This window comes from Monodelphis domestica, chromosome 5, assembly GCF_027887165.1.
Source record: "Monodelphis domestica isolate mMonDom1 chromosome 5, mMonDom1.pri, whole genome shotgun sequence".
Classification (NCBI taxonomy): Eukaryota; Metazoa; Chordata; class Mammalia; order Didelphimorphia; family Didelphidae; genus Monodelphis; species Monodelphis domestica.
In genome coordinates this window covers 212,965,300-212,980,161 of record NC_077231.1, presented here as the reverse complement: position 1 = coordinate 212,980,161, position 14,862 = coordinate 212,965,300, and the positions used below count along the sequence as shown (strand labels likewise).

Genomic DNA, 14,862 nt, shown 5'->3' with positions numbered 1-14,862 from the left:
TGGAACCAATTCGCAACTCCACTAGCAATGCTTTAATGTCCCAATTTTGCCACATTACCTCAAACATTCATGATTATCCTTTGCTGCTAGGTGTGATGGGGTACCTCAAAGTTGTTTTGATTTGCATTTCTCTAATTAGGAGAGATTTGGAATACTTTTTTCATGTGCTTATTGATAGTTTTGATTTTTTCTTGTGAAAACTGCCTATTCTTGTCCCTTGACCATTTGTTTATTGGGGAATGGCTTGATGCCCTTATGTCCTTCTGATAAAGATTAATTTTGTATAGGGATGGGTTTGGGGCAGGGTGAACTGTGGACAAGGATTAAGGAGAGGCTATTGAATTCAATCATGTGATAACAAGAGATTGTGTTAGGAGGAAAGATAATGAGAACAGAATGGAGTAATAGGAGGGTCAGCTTGAGGAAGATTAGATAGGATGACAACTGGAATTAGAAATTGTGGGAGAGGGTGGAGTCCAAAATGCCTCTTGAATTTCAAGCCTGAATGGCTAGAATGATATCACCAGAAAGTATTATTCTAGGAAGAGCTAACTTTGGAAGGCAAATGATGAACTGGTTTGCTTATAGTGCATCCAAAATGTTTTATTGATACATTTTTACATTGCAGTTACTTCTAGGTATATACCACTACCCCTCCCACCCCCACCATTGAACCCTCCTTCTGTAACAAAGGAGACAAGTATGTTCTCTTCGAAACCATTTGTAAAAGGATTTGAGAGGTCAAGAAGTTTGAACAGGGACATCACATTTTTGCATAATTCCAAATGGATAAAGAGAATAGTTGGATCAATTTACAGTTCTTCCAACAGTGTTCCTCTCTTCCCATAGCTCCACCAGCATTTTCTTCTTATTTTGGCTTTCTTAACTTTTTTTTTTAATTCAATAAACATTAATCAACTGCTCTGTAAAGATAGCAATAGAATCTAAGATTCTGAGATGTTTAGCATTTCTTTTTCAATAGTAAAAAAGGATCTTTAAGTGTAAGTGGAAGAAAGGAGAACTTGAAATTCCACTTTGCACTAAACAATCACTTTATTACCCCTCTTAAGATACAGTAAATCCCCATCTGCAGTTTGTCAGTTCTCATTGGGTATAAGTGAACTTTTTTTTTTTTTTAATTCTTTAGATAGAATGCATTCCCAGGCATCTCAGTCCTTCCTTCTCTCCCTCCACCCCCAATAAGGGATCACCTGACAAGAAGATAAATATAAACCATGTCTTTAGTGTTCCTATTAAATCAACTAAAAAGCTAGTGGAAATAATCAAGTTTTTGCAAAAGTTGCACGATATAAAATAAACCCACACAGATCATCAGCATTCCTATATATTTCCAACAAGAACCAGGGGCAAGAGTTAGAAAGATAAATTCCATTTAGTGTTTCTATTAGTTTGTTCTTTAGAGATAGAAATGTCACAAATTATCTAATTCCACCTGCATCCCCATTCTGTGCCCCCCCACATGTCATTTTGCCCTCTTGCCATTTTCACCAGTCTGATACCCATCATATGGGATGATATCTCCAAATTGTTTTGATGTGCATTTCTCTAAGCAGTAGTGATTTAGAGCATTTTCCATATACATATGACTTAGATGTCTTTATCTGAAAACTGTTTATTCACATCCTTTGAACATTTATTAATTGGGAAGTACCCCTTATTCTTATAAATCTGACAAAGTTCTCTATATGTTAGAGTGGGGAAAACTCAAGAGTTGTTTTAATTTGCATTTCTCTTTTTCTCAGTGGAAGTTAATGTACTTTATGATCTGCAATTCTTTCAAAAACTCTTCCTATGCTTTGACCATTCATCTATTGAGGAATAGCTCTTGGTTACTGGCTATTACTTTTTTGATATCCTTTGAATGTCAATAGTGCTGGGAACACAATTGGTATTTCATAAATTCTTCCTGTTGACTCAATTCAACAAAAGTTGATGGAAATAATTCTGATATTAAATGACAGAGAAAGAGAAAACTAGCAAGAGTCAAGTAACCCTTTGAAACTAGGCATGAAAGAACCTTGCTGAAATTGGACATTTCTTCTTCTGTTCTCCTGTAAAAAGCAAAATGAATCTTATTGCAAGACTATTCCCTTCCCTTCATTTAGGAAACTGGTAAGAGTTTGGTAGTCTTGTCGATAGAGTCCCAAATTTCACACTGGTATGGACTTGGATTCATCAGGTGTCATCTTTCTGAGTTTACCCACACAGAACAAAATGAGTGTGAGAAACCAGAGACTCCAGCCAATAGCTGCTGCAATCCAACCATCTTCATTCATTCCATGCTTACAGCACTGGGCAGCCTGAGAGCAGAAATCTAGACCTATTGAAGAGGGAAAAGAGACATATTTCACCTTCCTTCTGCTTTTCCTCCTCCCCACCTAAATATCGTTTCATTTCAAGGTCACTATTAATAGGAGATGGAGTTTCCACCATTGTAGAGTTGGCAGGTGGACTTCAAATAACCCTTTGGGAATGATGAAGTGATACTATTGACCAAGGATTAGAAGCATGTGGAATTTGGGTTATCCCAAGAGTGGGGATGAATTTGCCTATTTATCTGCAAATTTCCCTGTCTCCTCTCCCCATAAATGAACCATATTTATGAGAGAATGTGCCTGTGTCAGAGTTATGGCCATAGAATAAATCAGGAAAATCAAGTCACTAAAATCTTGAACTCATTGCCTTCATGTTCTTACCTGTAGAGCTAACTGATTGCAGGCAGTGAAACACAAAAGGGACTTCTAGCATTATATTGTAAGGGCTTCCTAGTTTTATTTGACTACATTTCACAGAAAACAACAAACATTTATGTCTAACTCATCTGAACCCCCAAACCAGTTTCTGACTGAACTGTTGACTACTGTAATACTTTCTTCTATCTGTTCAGATATAGGCAAAAAATGCTGTTTGAGCCCATAATGCACTTCGCTCAATTTCACCACTTGATTAAGGGCCATCAATCAGCAGCATATGCACAGTAGAATTCAGACAAATGAACTTCCATTTTCTATATAGTAATTTAATTAGCTAGCAGTTGAGGACTTCTTTGGGGGATATTCTCAAGTGGTTTTTTAAAAACTGGAAATTTAAAAAAGTTTGTTTCTCATAATCCTAATGCTAATTAAGCTTTTGAATATCATTGTAGAATAAGGCTATCTCCTTAAAAAAAGATGATACAATAAGTAAAACAAAAGGTCAAAGAGAAAGTTGTCAGAACAAGCACAAATCCACTATTTATTATTACCAATATTTTAATTATAGGAGCACGGAAATAGAGCTAGAGGGCATCTTAGATATTGGGGAGTCCTACTCCCTTGTACAGATGAATACCTCAAATCTTGGAGAAGGTAAATGACTGGTTTATGGTCACCTAAATTTTAAGTCACTGAGCTAGACTTCTAAGAAGATTCTTTTACTTCCCAAACCCCCCACGATTCTTTCTAGTAACATATTCATCTTCCTCTTCCCTTCTACCCCACAAATAGCTCTGATATTTGATATGTAGGTGAAAAGCCTCTAGATTCTAACAAATTGCAATCAATGGGTATGAGAAAACTTACTTCCCAGATACCCTGTCACCTCTGTGAGTGTCCAGGGGGCAAATTTTTAGTATCTAATGGAAGTCTAAGGGATTCAGCTTTTGGTTTAACATTAAGGGGATAATTACCAAGATCATTTTTTTAAGCCTTTATCTTCTGTCTTAGAACCAATACTGTGTCTATTGGTTCCAAGGCAGGAGAGTGGTAAGAACTGGGCAGTGGAGGTTAAGTGACTTGCCCAGGGTCACATAGCTAAGTGTCGGAGGAGAGATTTGAACCCAGGACCTCCAGTCTCTAGGCCTGGCTCTCAATTCACTGAATCACTCAGCTGTCCCCCATAGAGGGAATTAAAATAATTCCCCAAACCCAAAGCTCTTATCTTCTGTTTTAGTACCAGTTCTAAGACAGAAGAACAGCAAGGGCTAGGCAATGGGGGTTAAGTCACTCTCCCAGGGTCACAGAGCTAAGAAGTATCTGAGGTTAAATTTGAACCCAGGTTCTCTGGACTCCAGGACTAGTTCTCAATCTACTGTGCTACCTAGCAACATTCTACATGAGAAAGAAAAATGGATTTACACTCCATTTGTAAAAGAGATTCTAGTTATAAGGAAGCTGAATTGATTGGCTTAATGAACAATGTCAAATCCATTTCAACTTCATTCAGGTCAGCTCATTTCAGACCTGTCAAGCCCGAGAGGCAGGGAAAAGAGCCGTGGACTTGGAGCCTAGAGACTGGGGTTGCACACCTCCTTCTGCCTTGGGCTTGCTACCTATGTGGCCAGAAGCAAATCTGAATGCAAACCCTGGCTCAGCCACTCATGACTTGAGTGACCTTAGGCAAGGGATTTCCCCCTCTTGTGCCTCCTTTTCCTTATCTATAAAATGATGGGTCTGGAATGGATGATATCCTTCTTTTCCTTTTTTTAAATAAAAAAACCATTTAAGCCTATTATATCAGATCCTGGGGCTACAATTCAAAAATGAAGTAGTTCTTGCCTTCAAAGAGTTATCATCTTTTTTTGGTTTAGTTTCACTAAAAAAAAAATTACATGTAGAAACAAATTTTGACAATTATTTCCTGACATTTTATTTGATTTGTTAAATTGAAAAAAAAATTATTTTTACTTTTATAACCCATACCTTCCATATTGGAATTAATACTGTGTATTGGCTCCAAGGCAGAAGAGCAGTAAGGGCTAGGCAATGGGGGTTAAGTGACTTGCCCAGGGTCACACAGCTGGGAAGTGTCTGAGGCCACATTTGAACCCAGGACCTCCCATCTCTAGGCCTGGCTCTCAATCCACTGAGCCACCCAGCTGCCCCCTTCCTGACAGTTTATGATTCAGCTTCACTTCTTCCCTTCCTCCACTGGTACATAGTCTGCTCTAGGTTATAACAGTGTGTTCACCAGTGCTTTCATGCAATACATATTTCCATATTGTTCATGCCCTGGCAGAAGACACATAGCAAATATGCAACAAAAAACTCATGAAGGAAATCAAGTAGAATATGGCGAACAGACGACTTTTAAGGTACTTTCCAATTCTAGAATGATATCCCTTCCTAGTGGTCTTATGAGGTGATGATTTCCCTTTCACTAAAATTCTTTTTTAAAATTTTCTATTTAAACCCTTACCTTCTGACTTGGAATCAATACTGTGTATTGGTTCCAAAGCAGAAGAGCAGTAAGGGCTAGGCAATGGGGGTCAAGTGACTTGCCCAGGGTCACACAGCTGGGAAGTATCTGAGGTCATATTTGAACCCAGGACCTCCTGTCTCTGGGCCCAACTCTCTATCCAGCTGCCCCCTCACTGAAATTCTTTAAATAGACTGAATGACTTTGTAAAAAAAAAAAAAACACTACCAAACTCTTGAACCGAGTAGACTGGACTAAGTGCTTTTCTGTCATTCTGAGGTCCTCCCTAAGATTCCATCCCCCAGCTATATCAGGAGTCTGGATGATTAGGTTCTCCATGGAGTCTTACCCCCAACAAACTAGAAGATAGACTAGAATCAGGAATCTTGAGCTTCTTTTGGAGCAGAGGGGGAAACTGGGTTCATGCTCAAGAAGAGCATAGAGGGCCACAAGATGCCTAGTAATCATTTCACCCGATAAATGAGACTTGGTTTATAAGTCACAGTTACCCAGGGTACAGAGGTTATGTGACTTGCCCAGGATCGTCAAGCTAGTAAATGTCTTGTGCCATTTGAACCCAGATCTTCCATATTCCAAGTCCAGCTGTCCATCCATTACTTAATATCGCCTCCTCTTAGAGATACTAAAACCAAAAGAAAACTCTTAAAATCTGCAGTTTGTGGAGTTTCAGCGCTTGCAGAAAGCTTACTAGAGCACTGTGCCTTGTTCGCCGAGTCTGAGACGGGAGCGTGAAACACCGATGAGGAATTGTGTGTTTCTGAAAGAATCAAAACAAAACAGAGAAGCAGAATCAGTTCAACCAAGTACCCTCAGAGAAAGGTTTACCAATCCTTCCTGGAGACCAGAGATGGTTTGGGGGCTTCTCCGCTCAGTGAGGTGGATCATCAGTGTGGTTGTCATGACAACTTTACCTGGATCTTGTGGATGACATTCCAGTTGTAAGGAAACCTAATTCTGGGACTCGGTGGCCACTGCCAAGTTCATTTCACCTTCATCCAAAAGGCAAATCGTTGGGGTGGCTAGGTAACATAGTGGAGAGAGCAGCAGACCTGGAGTGGGGAGGACCTGGGTTCAAATCTGACCTTAGATACCTCCTAGTTGTGTGAACTTGGGCAAATTGTTTATCCCTAATAGCCTAGCCCTTGCTACTCCTCTGACTCTGAATGTCTACTAAGGCAGAAATAAGGGTTTAAAAAACCCAAACCCAAACCAAAGGACAGCTCACTTCAGATCTGTCAGCCTGCAGAGGGAGGAAGAAGAAGCCTAGACATTTACATTTCACCCTCTAGCTATGCCTCTTGCTAGCTGTGACTAGAAGCAAATCACAACCTCCTGAGCCTGTTTCTTCATCTGTAAAATGGGTAGAATATTTGCTGTACCTACCCTAACCCTAGAGGTGAAGGAAACCTGGAGGTCATTTAGTCCAACCTCTCCATTTTACAGATCATTAAATAGCTCTTGTAGATTAATCAGTTTTTTTTTTAACCCTCACCTTCCCTGTTAGATTCAATACTGTGCATTGATTCCAAGGCAGAAGAGCAAGAAGGGCTGGGCAATGGGGGTTAAGTGACTTGCCCAGGGTCACACAATTAAGAAGTTATCTGATGTGGAAGTAATTAGTTTTTGAGAATTTCATCAGCCTGGGGCATCCTGGGTTTGGAAAGTTCCTCTTAACAATGCAAATCAATGTCATCTACTCAAGATATACAGAGGTCAAGTGACTTGCCCAGGATAATAAATGTCTTAAGGGTTCAAACCAGAGATGTTCCTTACTCCAAGTCCATTACTCAATAGTCTCCCCTTAGATGGATACTAAAAACCAAAACAAAAGCCTGGAATGTTTACACATAACTTGTTTTCAAGTTAGTCAGTTTTGCAAGCAGTTTAAAGTCTTAGACACACTATAAGCAATGCAAGGCTAAGCAAGGAGGATTTTAGGTTATCAGTTTAGTCTTTCATCCTTGACACTACCTTCTAGGCCATTCCTTATCCTCCTGGGCATGCCTTGTATCCAGGTTGTAAGGAGCCTCCCTTGGTAATCAATGATTGCAAGACACTGATATAATGTAGATGAAAGTTCTTTGTGATTTTAACTTTTTTTTAAGCCCTTACCTTCTATTTTTGAATCACTACAGTGTACTGGCTCCAAGGCAGGAGTGGTAAGGGCTAGACAATAGGGGTAAAGTGACTTGCCCAGGGTCACATAGCTAGGAAGTGTTTGAGGCCACATTTAAACCCAGGACCTCCCATATCTAGGCTCTGTCCACTGAGCCACCCAGCTATCCCCATGATAGTAACTTACTATACAAAGTTGAGTCACTATTAATCCCCATGACCTAGCTCTTACCACTCTTCTTTCTTAGGATTGATACAAAGACAGAAGGTAAGGGTTTAAAAAAGAAAATTCCAAACCTTTGAGCAGCCCCAGAGAAAAGAGGAGTTGATTAAAGCCTTTTATATAAATGATTGGAAGAAAAATATATTGTTTGGGTTTCCCCAGCAGACAGTGCTAGGAATAAGTTTTGAAGATACTCCTTCCAGGATATCATAATGGTATTCTTCCTTTGTTCTTGGGGTGGCTGGAAGCTCTGGAAATCTCTCAAGTTCCCATCCTAGGACACTGTGTCCTTCGGAGGCATGGGTTTTTGCAGTGGCAGTGGGATACCATTTTGAAAAGGAGCCTATAATTTAGCCAAGGGCATGAAATGGTTGTTCCAACTACAATTTTATGCTACCCCACCCCAAGCCTCTCAAATGTCTGGCCCAACTAGTAATCTGACAAATTATTTACATCTGAAAGGCATTTGGGGAAGACATTTGGGTGGGAGAAATTGTTTCCTCCACTCTTTTCACCTTTCTTGACTTTTGAAAGTTTCCCACCTTTGTGGAGCTAAAGTCTAGTGGTGATATATTTCCTGCAGAAAGGCAAACCCAAATTATTTCAGATTAGAAATGGAGTTGGGGACCTTAATTTTTTAAATATTTAATTAATTGATTTAGAATATTTTTCCATGGTTCCATGATTCATGCTCTTTCCCTCCCCTCCACCTACTCCCTCCCATAGGTGACATGCAATTCCACTGGGTTTTACATGTGTCGTTGATCAAGACCCATTTCCATATTATTAATAATAATGGCACTAGGGTGATCGTTTCGAGTCTATATGTTGAGGACCTTTCTAAGCACTTTGATGCAAAGGAAACCTTTAGCTCACAATAGAAGAGGTAAGGACCATTCATCTTCAGAAGTTTTATCCTTAGGGGCAGGTCTGGATAGACTGGAGGAGCTAGGGGGCCTAGCTGGCTTCACTATAATTTCCACTGCAAAGAATTCCAGGGAAACAAGAGCAATTGAAAAGTGCTGGGATAGGTTAGCTGGAAGGGGAGGGACAGCAGAAGAGAGGAGGTGGTGGTTTATAGTATTACAGATTTAGAACTGGAAGGAACCTTAAAAACTATACTCCCTCATTTTACGGATGAAGAAATTGAGACCCAGAAGAAGTGGCTTGCCCATAGTCACTGCTAAGTATAAAGTTTGAACCCAGATTCTATGACTTCAGTCAGTATGTTGGATGGTGATATGGGTTTGATACCACTAATAGGCAGAAACTCTAAAGAGATAAAACTGTTTATCTCTTGAATAAGTAGTTTTTAAAGTTGTTTTCAAAAAACATTCTTGTTCCTCTAAAGATTTAATCTTTCCCTCCTGCTCCCTTCTCACCACATGCCCTTATGTGGTTTTCTCTTTCTGTGAGCCACTGCAATCAAGAAGTCTGGAAAGTAGAGCCACAAAGGGGAGGATTAGATTGCTTTTGGCTTCATTAAAAATAGATAGGAAAAAATAACAAATAATATAATTTTTAAAAATATAAAATCTTTATAGCAGCTCTTTACAGTGTTAAAAACAACTGGGACCTAAAAGGATGCCCATCAATTAAAGGAACAAGTAAATTATGATGTGAATATGATAGAATACTATTGCACCATGAGATATGACGAAAGATGATTTTTAGAGAAATCTAGGAAGACTTTCAAGAATTGATGTAGAATGAAAGGGGCAGCACCAGAAGAACAATTTATAAAGTAATAACATTATAAAGAAAACAACTTAAAAGCTATGATCCAGAGAGCTAATAGTAATGCATACTACCTACCTTTTAACAGAGAAGTGAGAGATCAAGGAACAGAACCCAGAAAACTTTTAAAATTAAAAAAAGGAATGTAACAGATCAGTCTGTTCAATAAAGGATGGACTAGGTAGCAGAGCATATAGCAGATGGCTACATAGGTCTTAGTTCAAAATAATTTCCTCATTTTAGTCCAAGGCAAATCTGAACATCTATTTTGAACAACAGGTTAATCTTAATTTTCTGGGGTTTGAGCTCTTAACCTTGTGGAATGCGTTTTCCCCAGTCTTATTTTATTGTGGATAAGGATGGATGGTGTGTGCCTGCACAGTATAGCCCATACAAAGGTGCACATTCTGATACCATGAACTGCTAGGAAGTAAAGGGACTGATTAAACAGCAACAGGATTTCTTCATCTAAATAGGTATTGTCCCTTTCAAAGTCACAGTTACTAGTGATGATTTACATGGAGATTTCATGGCTACCAAATGCTCTGCCTAAATGATCTCATTTGTCTCTGATAACCTAAATGCTTCAAGGTCCCCCTTTTAAAAAGAAATAGCTAGAGGGGGCAGCTGGGTGGCTTGGTGGATTGAGAGCCATTCCTAGAGATGGGAGGTCCTGGGTTCAAATGTGGCCTCAGACACTTCCCAACTGTGTGACCCTGGGCAAGTCACTTAACCCCCATTGCCCAGCCCTTACTGCTCTTCTGCTTTGGATCCAATACACAGTATTGGAAGGTAAGGATTAAAAAAAAAAAGACATAGCTAGAGCATCATTTCACAGACCCTAAAATGAAGTATCTCATCGCTTTATATTGATTCCTGCTTTTGAACCAAGAAGCTAGCCTGTTTACCCACCCAATTCATAATTAATTGCATATGTCTATTAGCTGTTTTCCTTCAAAAGATGTAAAATAATACATTTAACATCCTTTGTAAACCTTAAGCACTGGGTTGACTATTAATATTACTGCTATTATTATTTTGTTATTACGATTTATTAAGATGTGCCACTTTGCATCACAAATTATAATGACAATTCCAAGGGAAGACTGAACTGGTAAAGTCTCTCACAATGGCTACTTTTCAGGACAAAACACATTCAGATTCTGAAATGTTTTGCATTACAAATTGGTCATGTTACCTTTTGAATCCTCTCATGGATTCATGACTCTCATGAATGTCATGGCTCTCAACCACTAGCCACAATCAACATTCCAGGTAGTTATTTTCTGTCTACTTTGTAATGAAGCCAAACTAATGGAACCCTACCCTTTCTGACTACTTTCTATACTCCTTGAAGAAGTCTGAGAACCCCAGCGTTTGCAGTGGCTCACAGGAGGAGAGAGAAAACAGCACAAGGGAGGCCAGGTGCTGAGAAGGGAGCAGGAAGCAAAGATTAGATCTTTGGAGGAGGAAAAATGGAAGTGTAGTGTAGTACTTCCTAACAAAACTACACTGGCATCTAGTTGTCTTCTCTAGGAGCAGTGTGGTTATCAGCTCAGAAGCTGAAGGTGCAAGACCAGGAGGAGAGGACTTGGAGGAAATCAGGGGTGGAAAAAGTAGGACACAGGAAGGGGTCCTTAAAAAAATATGTATGTGTGTATGTGTATTACAGGGCAGCTACATGGCATAGTGGATAGAGTGCCAGGCCTGTGGTCAGGAGGAACTGAGTTCAAATCTGCCCTCAGGCATTACCTATCTATATGACTTTGGACAAGTTACTTAACCCCAGTTGTCTAACCTTTGCTGCTCTTCTGTCTTATAAATCAATGCTTGCTTATATATACATATATGAACCTATATACTTATCTATATGTACTTGTATATAAACATATACTTATTTATATATACTTATCAATTCTAAGACAGAAAATAAGGGTTTTACATAAGGACCTTTAAAAATAAATTAGATCACTTACCTGAAAAACAAAACCACGCAATAAGATAAGAAAAACAACCAAGGACTGGGAAAACTATATGACAAAAACGACAGATACAAATTTAACCCCTAAAATGTATAAGGAATTTGCTCCAAATCAAGGGCAACCTCGAGTTCCCATTAAGGTCTGGTCAACAGATATGAAAAATTGCGAAGTATCATTAAATCTTTTTCATAAAGAAATCCCATTAAAAAATGTGAAACATTCTTGCACTTCTATTAAAATGGCAAAAATAACTAAAAGTGAAAGGTCAATCATAAAGAAGTTGAGAAGAAATAAGGAACTAGATCCATTGCTGATTGAATGAAAATTAGTGGAATCTTTTCTTTCATCTTAATTATCTTTAAAATTTTTCTATTTTTGTGAACATTTTATAAAACACAATTGTAGGTGTATATATATATATATATAATGTATAAATGCGTAAACCACATGTGTATTTTCTAATTGGTTTTCAAAATAAAAGTAGTAAAATCTCATTTTAATTGTTGTTTAAAGTTACATCCATACAGTATTACTTAATTTAAAAAGAAGCAAGGATTTCCATTAGTAACAGACCATTGGCAGTTGAGAAATAACAGTGTGGAGAACAGTTCTCCCTGGAAAATAGGGAAATCTGATGCCTCCATTTCTTCATCTATAAAATGAACAATTTGGACTAAATATCTCCAAGTTCCCTCCCACTTCAAAGGCATATTCTAAAAAGTGTGTGGCACATAGTAAATACTATACATATGCTCAATTCCTTCCCCCCTTAGATCCTGAACTGTGACTGATTTTAGGGTGCTTTTAAAAATTGAAACATTACATTAAATTAATTAATTAAGAATATTTTTTCAGTTACATGAATTATGTTCTTTCCCTCCCCTCTTCTCATCCCCCTTCCATAGTCAAGGAACAATTCCACTGGGTTTTACATGTGTCATTGATCAAGACCTTTCCCCATATTATTAGCATTTGCACTAGCCGGATGGTTTAGAGTCTAAATCCCTAATCATATCCCCATCGACCCATGTGATCGAGCAGTTGTTTTTCTTCTGTGTTTCTACTCCCAGTTCTTCCTCCAGATGTGGATAGCGCTCTTTCTCATAAGTCCCTAGGGTGCTTTCTTAACCTCTGTTTCTATTAGTTTCTTCTGCTTGTCAAATGAGGATATTATTTCATTTTATCTTCTTAGACATGATCAGATTATAAATCAGAGTTTACTACAAAAAGCACCTGGAGCTATATACGAAGGATTATTCATTTTGAATGAAATGAGAAATATTAGGGGACTTTGAATATTATAAGAAGGAATCACCTCAAGAAGACCAAATAGATTCCAAAAGATTCCTCTTCCAAAAGATTCATGATTTCATGGGGAAGGGTGCTCCCTCAGAGATCTAGATCCCAAACCCTCAATGGATTAGTAGACAATATAATCGGTCTACTATTGGCCAGTTGTAGCCAAAAAAAAAAAAATCTGGGGGCCAGCCCAGAGATAATGAGCCTTCTTGAATTAGGCTAAACTAGCCCTAGGATGACAAACACAATCCATTCTGGATCAGAGAGGAAAGAAGCCTTCCCTACTCTCTACTGGCAGTGTCCGGAGGACTCAGGGTCCCTAAAGTGGAAGTAGAAAAAGTAACCCCCCCAAAGCAAAAAGGATCATTTTACTGACCTCCTGGGGAAGGAAAGAGAAGCTAGTGGTAAGTAATAAAATAAAAATCCTCCGGGATTGGGGAATCCCCCTCTTTTTTTTTTTTTAAGCAATGGCAAATAAATGCTAACTGAGTCAGTATACCTAGCAGTAGTAGTTTGTAGGTGAGATCTGCGAATTTGATCTTTGTCAACAGACTCCCCAATTTTCAGCTATCTTTGGCTGTAAAAGTCCTGTTTCTTTTTCCTTTGAGTCAAAAGCCCTCCTTCCTTCACTCTGTTTCCTCCCTTCTTCCCTCCTCTCCCGCCTTCCTTTGTGGAAAACAAACCCCCCAGTTCTACCTGCTAAGCAAGTTGTGTGCCAGAAAGCGGACAGGAGGACGAGGCTGATGGGAACGTAGATCATCACCGAAGTAAACAGCTTCATGGTGGAGATGGGAGGCACCTGGCCACGCGGCTCTCCAACCACTTGTCCTCTGGAAACCTTGAAAATGACTCTGGCAGACCTGGGGAAACTTCGGCTCTGGTGTTAAGGAGCAAAGAGAAGGGGTGGAGCAAAGAGAACTCACATCTACGGTGCGGTGCGGTAGCCCTAGGTCTTGCTGCAGTGAGAGAAAGAAAGGATTTCCTCCCTCGCCCCAGGGCCCCCTCCCACCTTCCAACTCCCTGGAGTCTGGGGAGAAGTGGCGACCATTTGTCAAGTCCTGACTTCAAAAGGGAGTTTTTATTCCTTTGTGGAATTGAGGGCCGGGGACCAGCTGGGTTGGGGAAGTCAGCTTAAAGCAATTCAATTCTAAAAACAATTTATTCAATGCTTTCTTTGAGCAAGACCTGGAGCTAGGTATTATGCTAAGAAGAAAAAAACAATTATGGACCAGTTGTGCCTTTCAGGCACTTATTTCATTAAAGGCAAATAGGTGGGGCAGCTGATGGAATGATAAATTTGGAATCTGGGAGACGCGAGTTTGAATCCTTCCTCACACTTGCTAGCTTTGTGACCCTAGGTAAATCACTTGACCCCTCTCTGCCTCAGTTTTCTCATTTTTGAATGGGGGTCATAATAGCACCTCATTCACAGAGTTGTCTTAAGGATCAAATGATATAACATAGAAAGCACTATATAAATATCAATTATTATTTCTAGGGAGGGAGAAGAAACAAAGCATGCATAGTAAGTAAATACAAAAAGTATTGTTGTTGCCCATTCATTGTCAGTCATGCACAACTCTTCTCATCCCCATTTGGGGTTTCTAGGCAAAGATAATGCGATGGTTTGCCATTTTGCCATTTCCCCCTCGAGCTCATTTTACAGATGAGGAAACTGAGGCAAATGGGATTAAATGATTTGCCCAATTACACAAGAGTTAGTGTCTTCTGAGGTCAAATTTTGAACCTGTGTCTTCTGAACTGCAGGTCAAGAACTCTTATCTGCCCAACTATCTAGCTGTCCACAAAAAGTATACCAAGTAATTTTATTTTATCCTATTTTAAAGTTTTTTAAAAATATTTTTCCATGTTTCCATGATTCATTTTTTCCCTCCTCCCTCCCTACTTCCAGAGCCAACAAGCACTTCCACTGGGTTGTACCACTGTTATCACTTGATACCTATTTCCAAATTCTTCATTTTTCTTTTAAAGCCTAAACCCCAAATCACATACCCATATACACATGGGATAAGTGATGTCATATGTTTTGCTTTTGCATTTCTCCTCCCATTGTTCTTTCTCTCTGTGTGGTCAGCATTCTGGTTCCTAAGTCCTTCAGGAATGTCCTGGATTGTTGCATTGCTACTAGTAGCAAAGTCCATTACATTGAATTGTTCCACAATGTTTTACTTTCTGTATACAATGTTCTCCTGGTTCTGCTCATTTCATTGTGCATCAATTCATTGAGGTTCTCCCAGTTCACATAGAAATCCTCAGATCATCACTCTT

At 39.2% G+C, this 14,862-nt stretch overlaps 2 protein-coding genes across 6 annotated transcripts in view; one reads left to right on the top strand and one right to left on the bottom strand.

Moving 5' to 3' along the window:
* Positions 1–585: 585 nt before the first annotated feature.
* Positions 586–14,717, bottom strand: TMEM213 (transmembrane protein 213). 4 transcript variants are annotated; one of them, XM_007504395.3, is made up of 3 exons: positions 13,270–13,712; positions 5,906–5,974; positions 586–2,341 (listed from the first exon to the last, which is right to left on the bottom strand). In XM_007504395.3, exons 1-3 carry the CDS (start codon positions 13,352–13,354, stop codon positions 2,172–2,174), a joined length of 324 nt encoding a protein of 107 aa, XP_007504457.1. In that variant the 5' UTR covers positions 13,355–13,712; the 3' UTR covers positions 586–2,171. The 4 variants fall into 4 exon arrangements, 1 of the variants encoding a protein (XP_007504457.1); XR_008912318.1 differs by lacking the exon at positions 13,270–13,712 and having other exon boundaries at positions 5,706–12,736; XR_008912317.1 differs by lacking the exon at positions 586–2,341 and having other exon boundaries at positions 3,229–6,266; positions 13,270–14,717.
* The window catches only part of ATP6V0A4 (ATPase H+ transporting V0 subunit a4), a 76,510-nt gene continuing 74,519 nt past the window's right edge, over positions 12,872–14,862 (top strand). The window contains exon 1 of one of the 2 annotated variants that reach the window (XM_056799746.1): positions 12,872–12,977. The gene's annotated coding sequence lies outside the window, so the exon portion shown is untranslated. The remainder of the gene's footprint in view (positions 12,978–14,862) is intronic. The other variant, XM_056799745.1, reaches the window with a different exon arrangement.

What these genes read in the sequence shown, in the direction of transcription:
- TMEM213 (XM_007504395.3), bottom strand. Translation starts at nt 13,354, where the DNA reads ATGAAGCTGTTTACTTCGGTGATGATCTACGTTCCCATCAGCCTCGTC. An exon ending in GCACACAACTTGCTTAGCAG is followed by an intron (nt 5,975 to 13,269) that starts GTAGAACTGGGG and finishes TGATTCTTTCAG; the next exon opens with AAACACACAATTCCTCATCG. An exon ending in GAACAAGGCACAGTGCTCTA is followed by an intron (nt 2,342 to 5,905) that starts GTAAGCTTTCTG and finishes CCTCTTCAATAG; the next exon opens with GTCTAGATTTCTGCTCTCAG.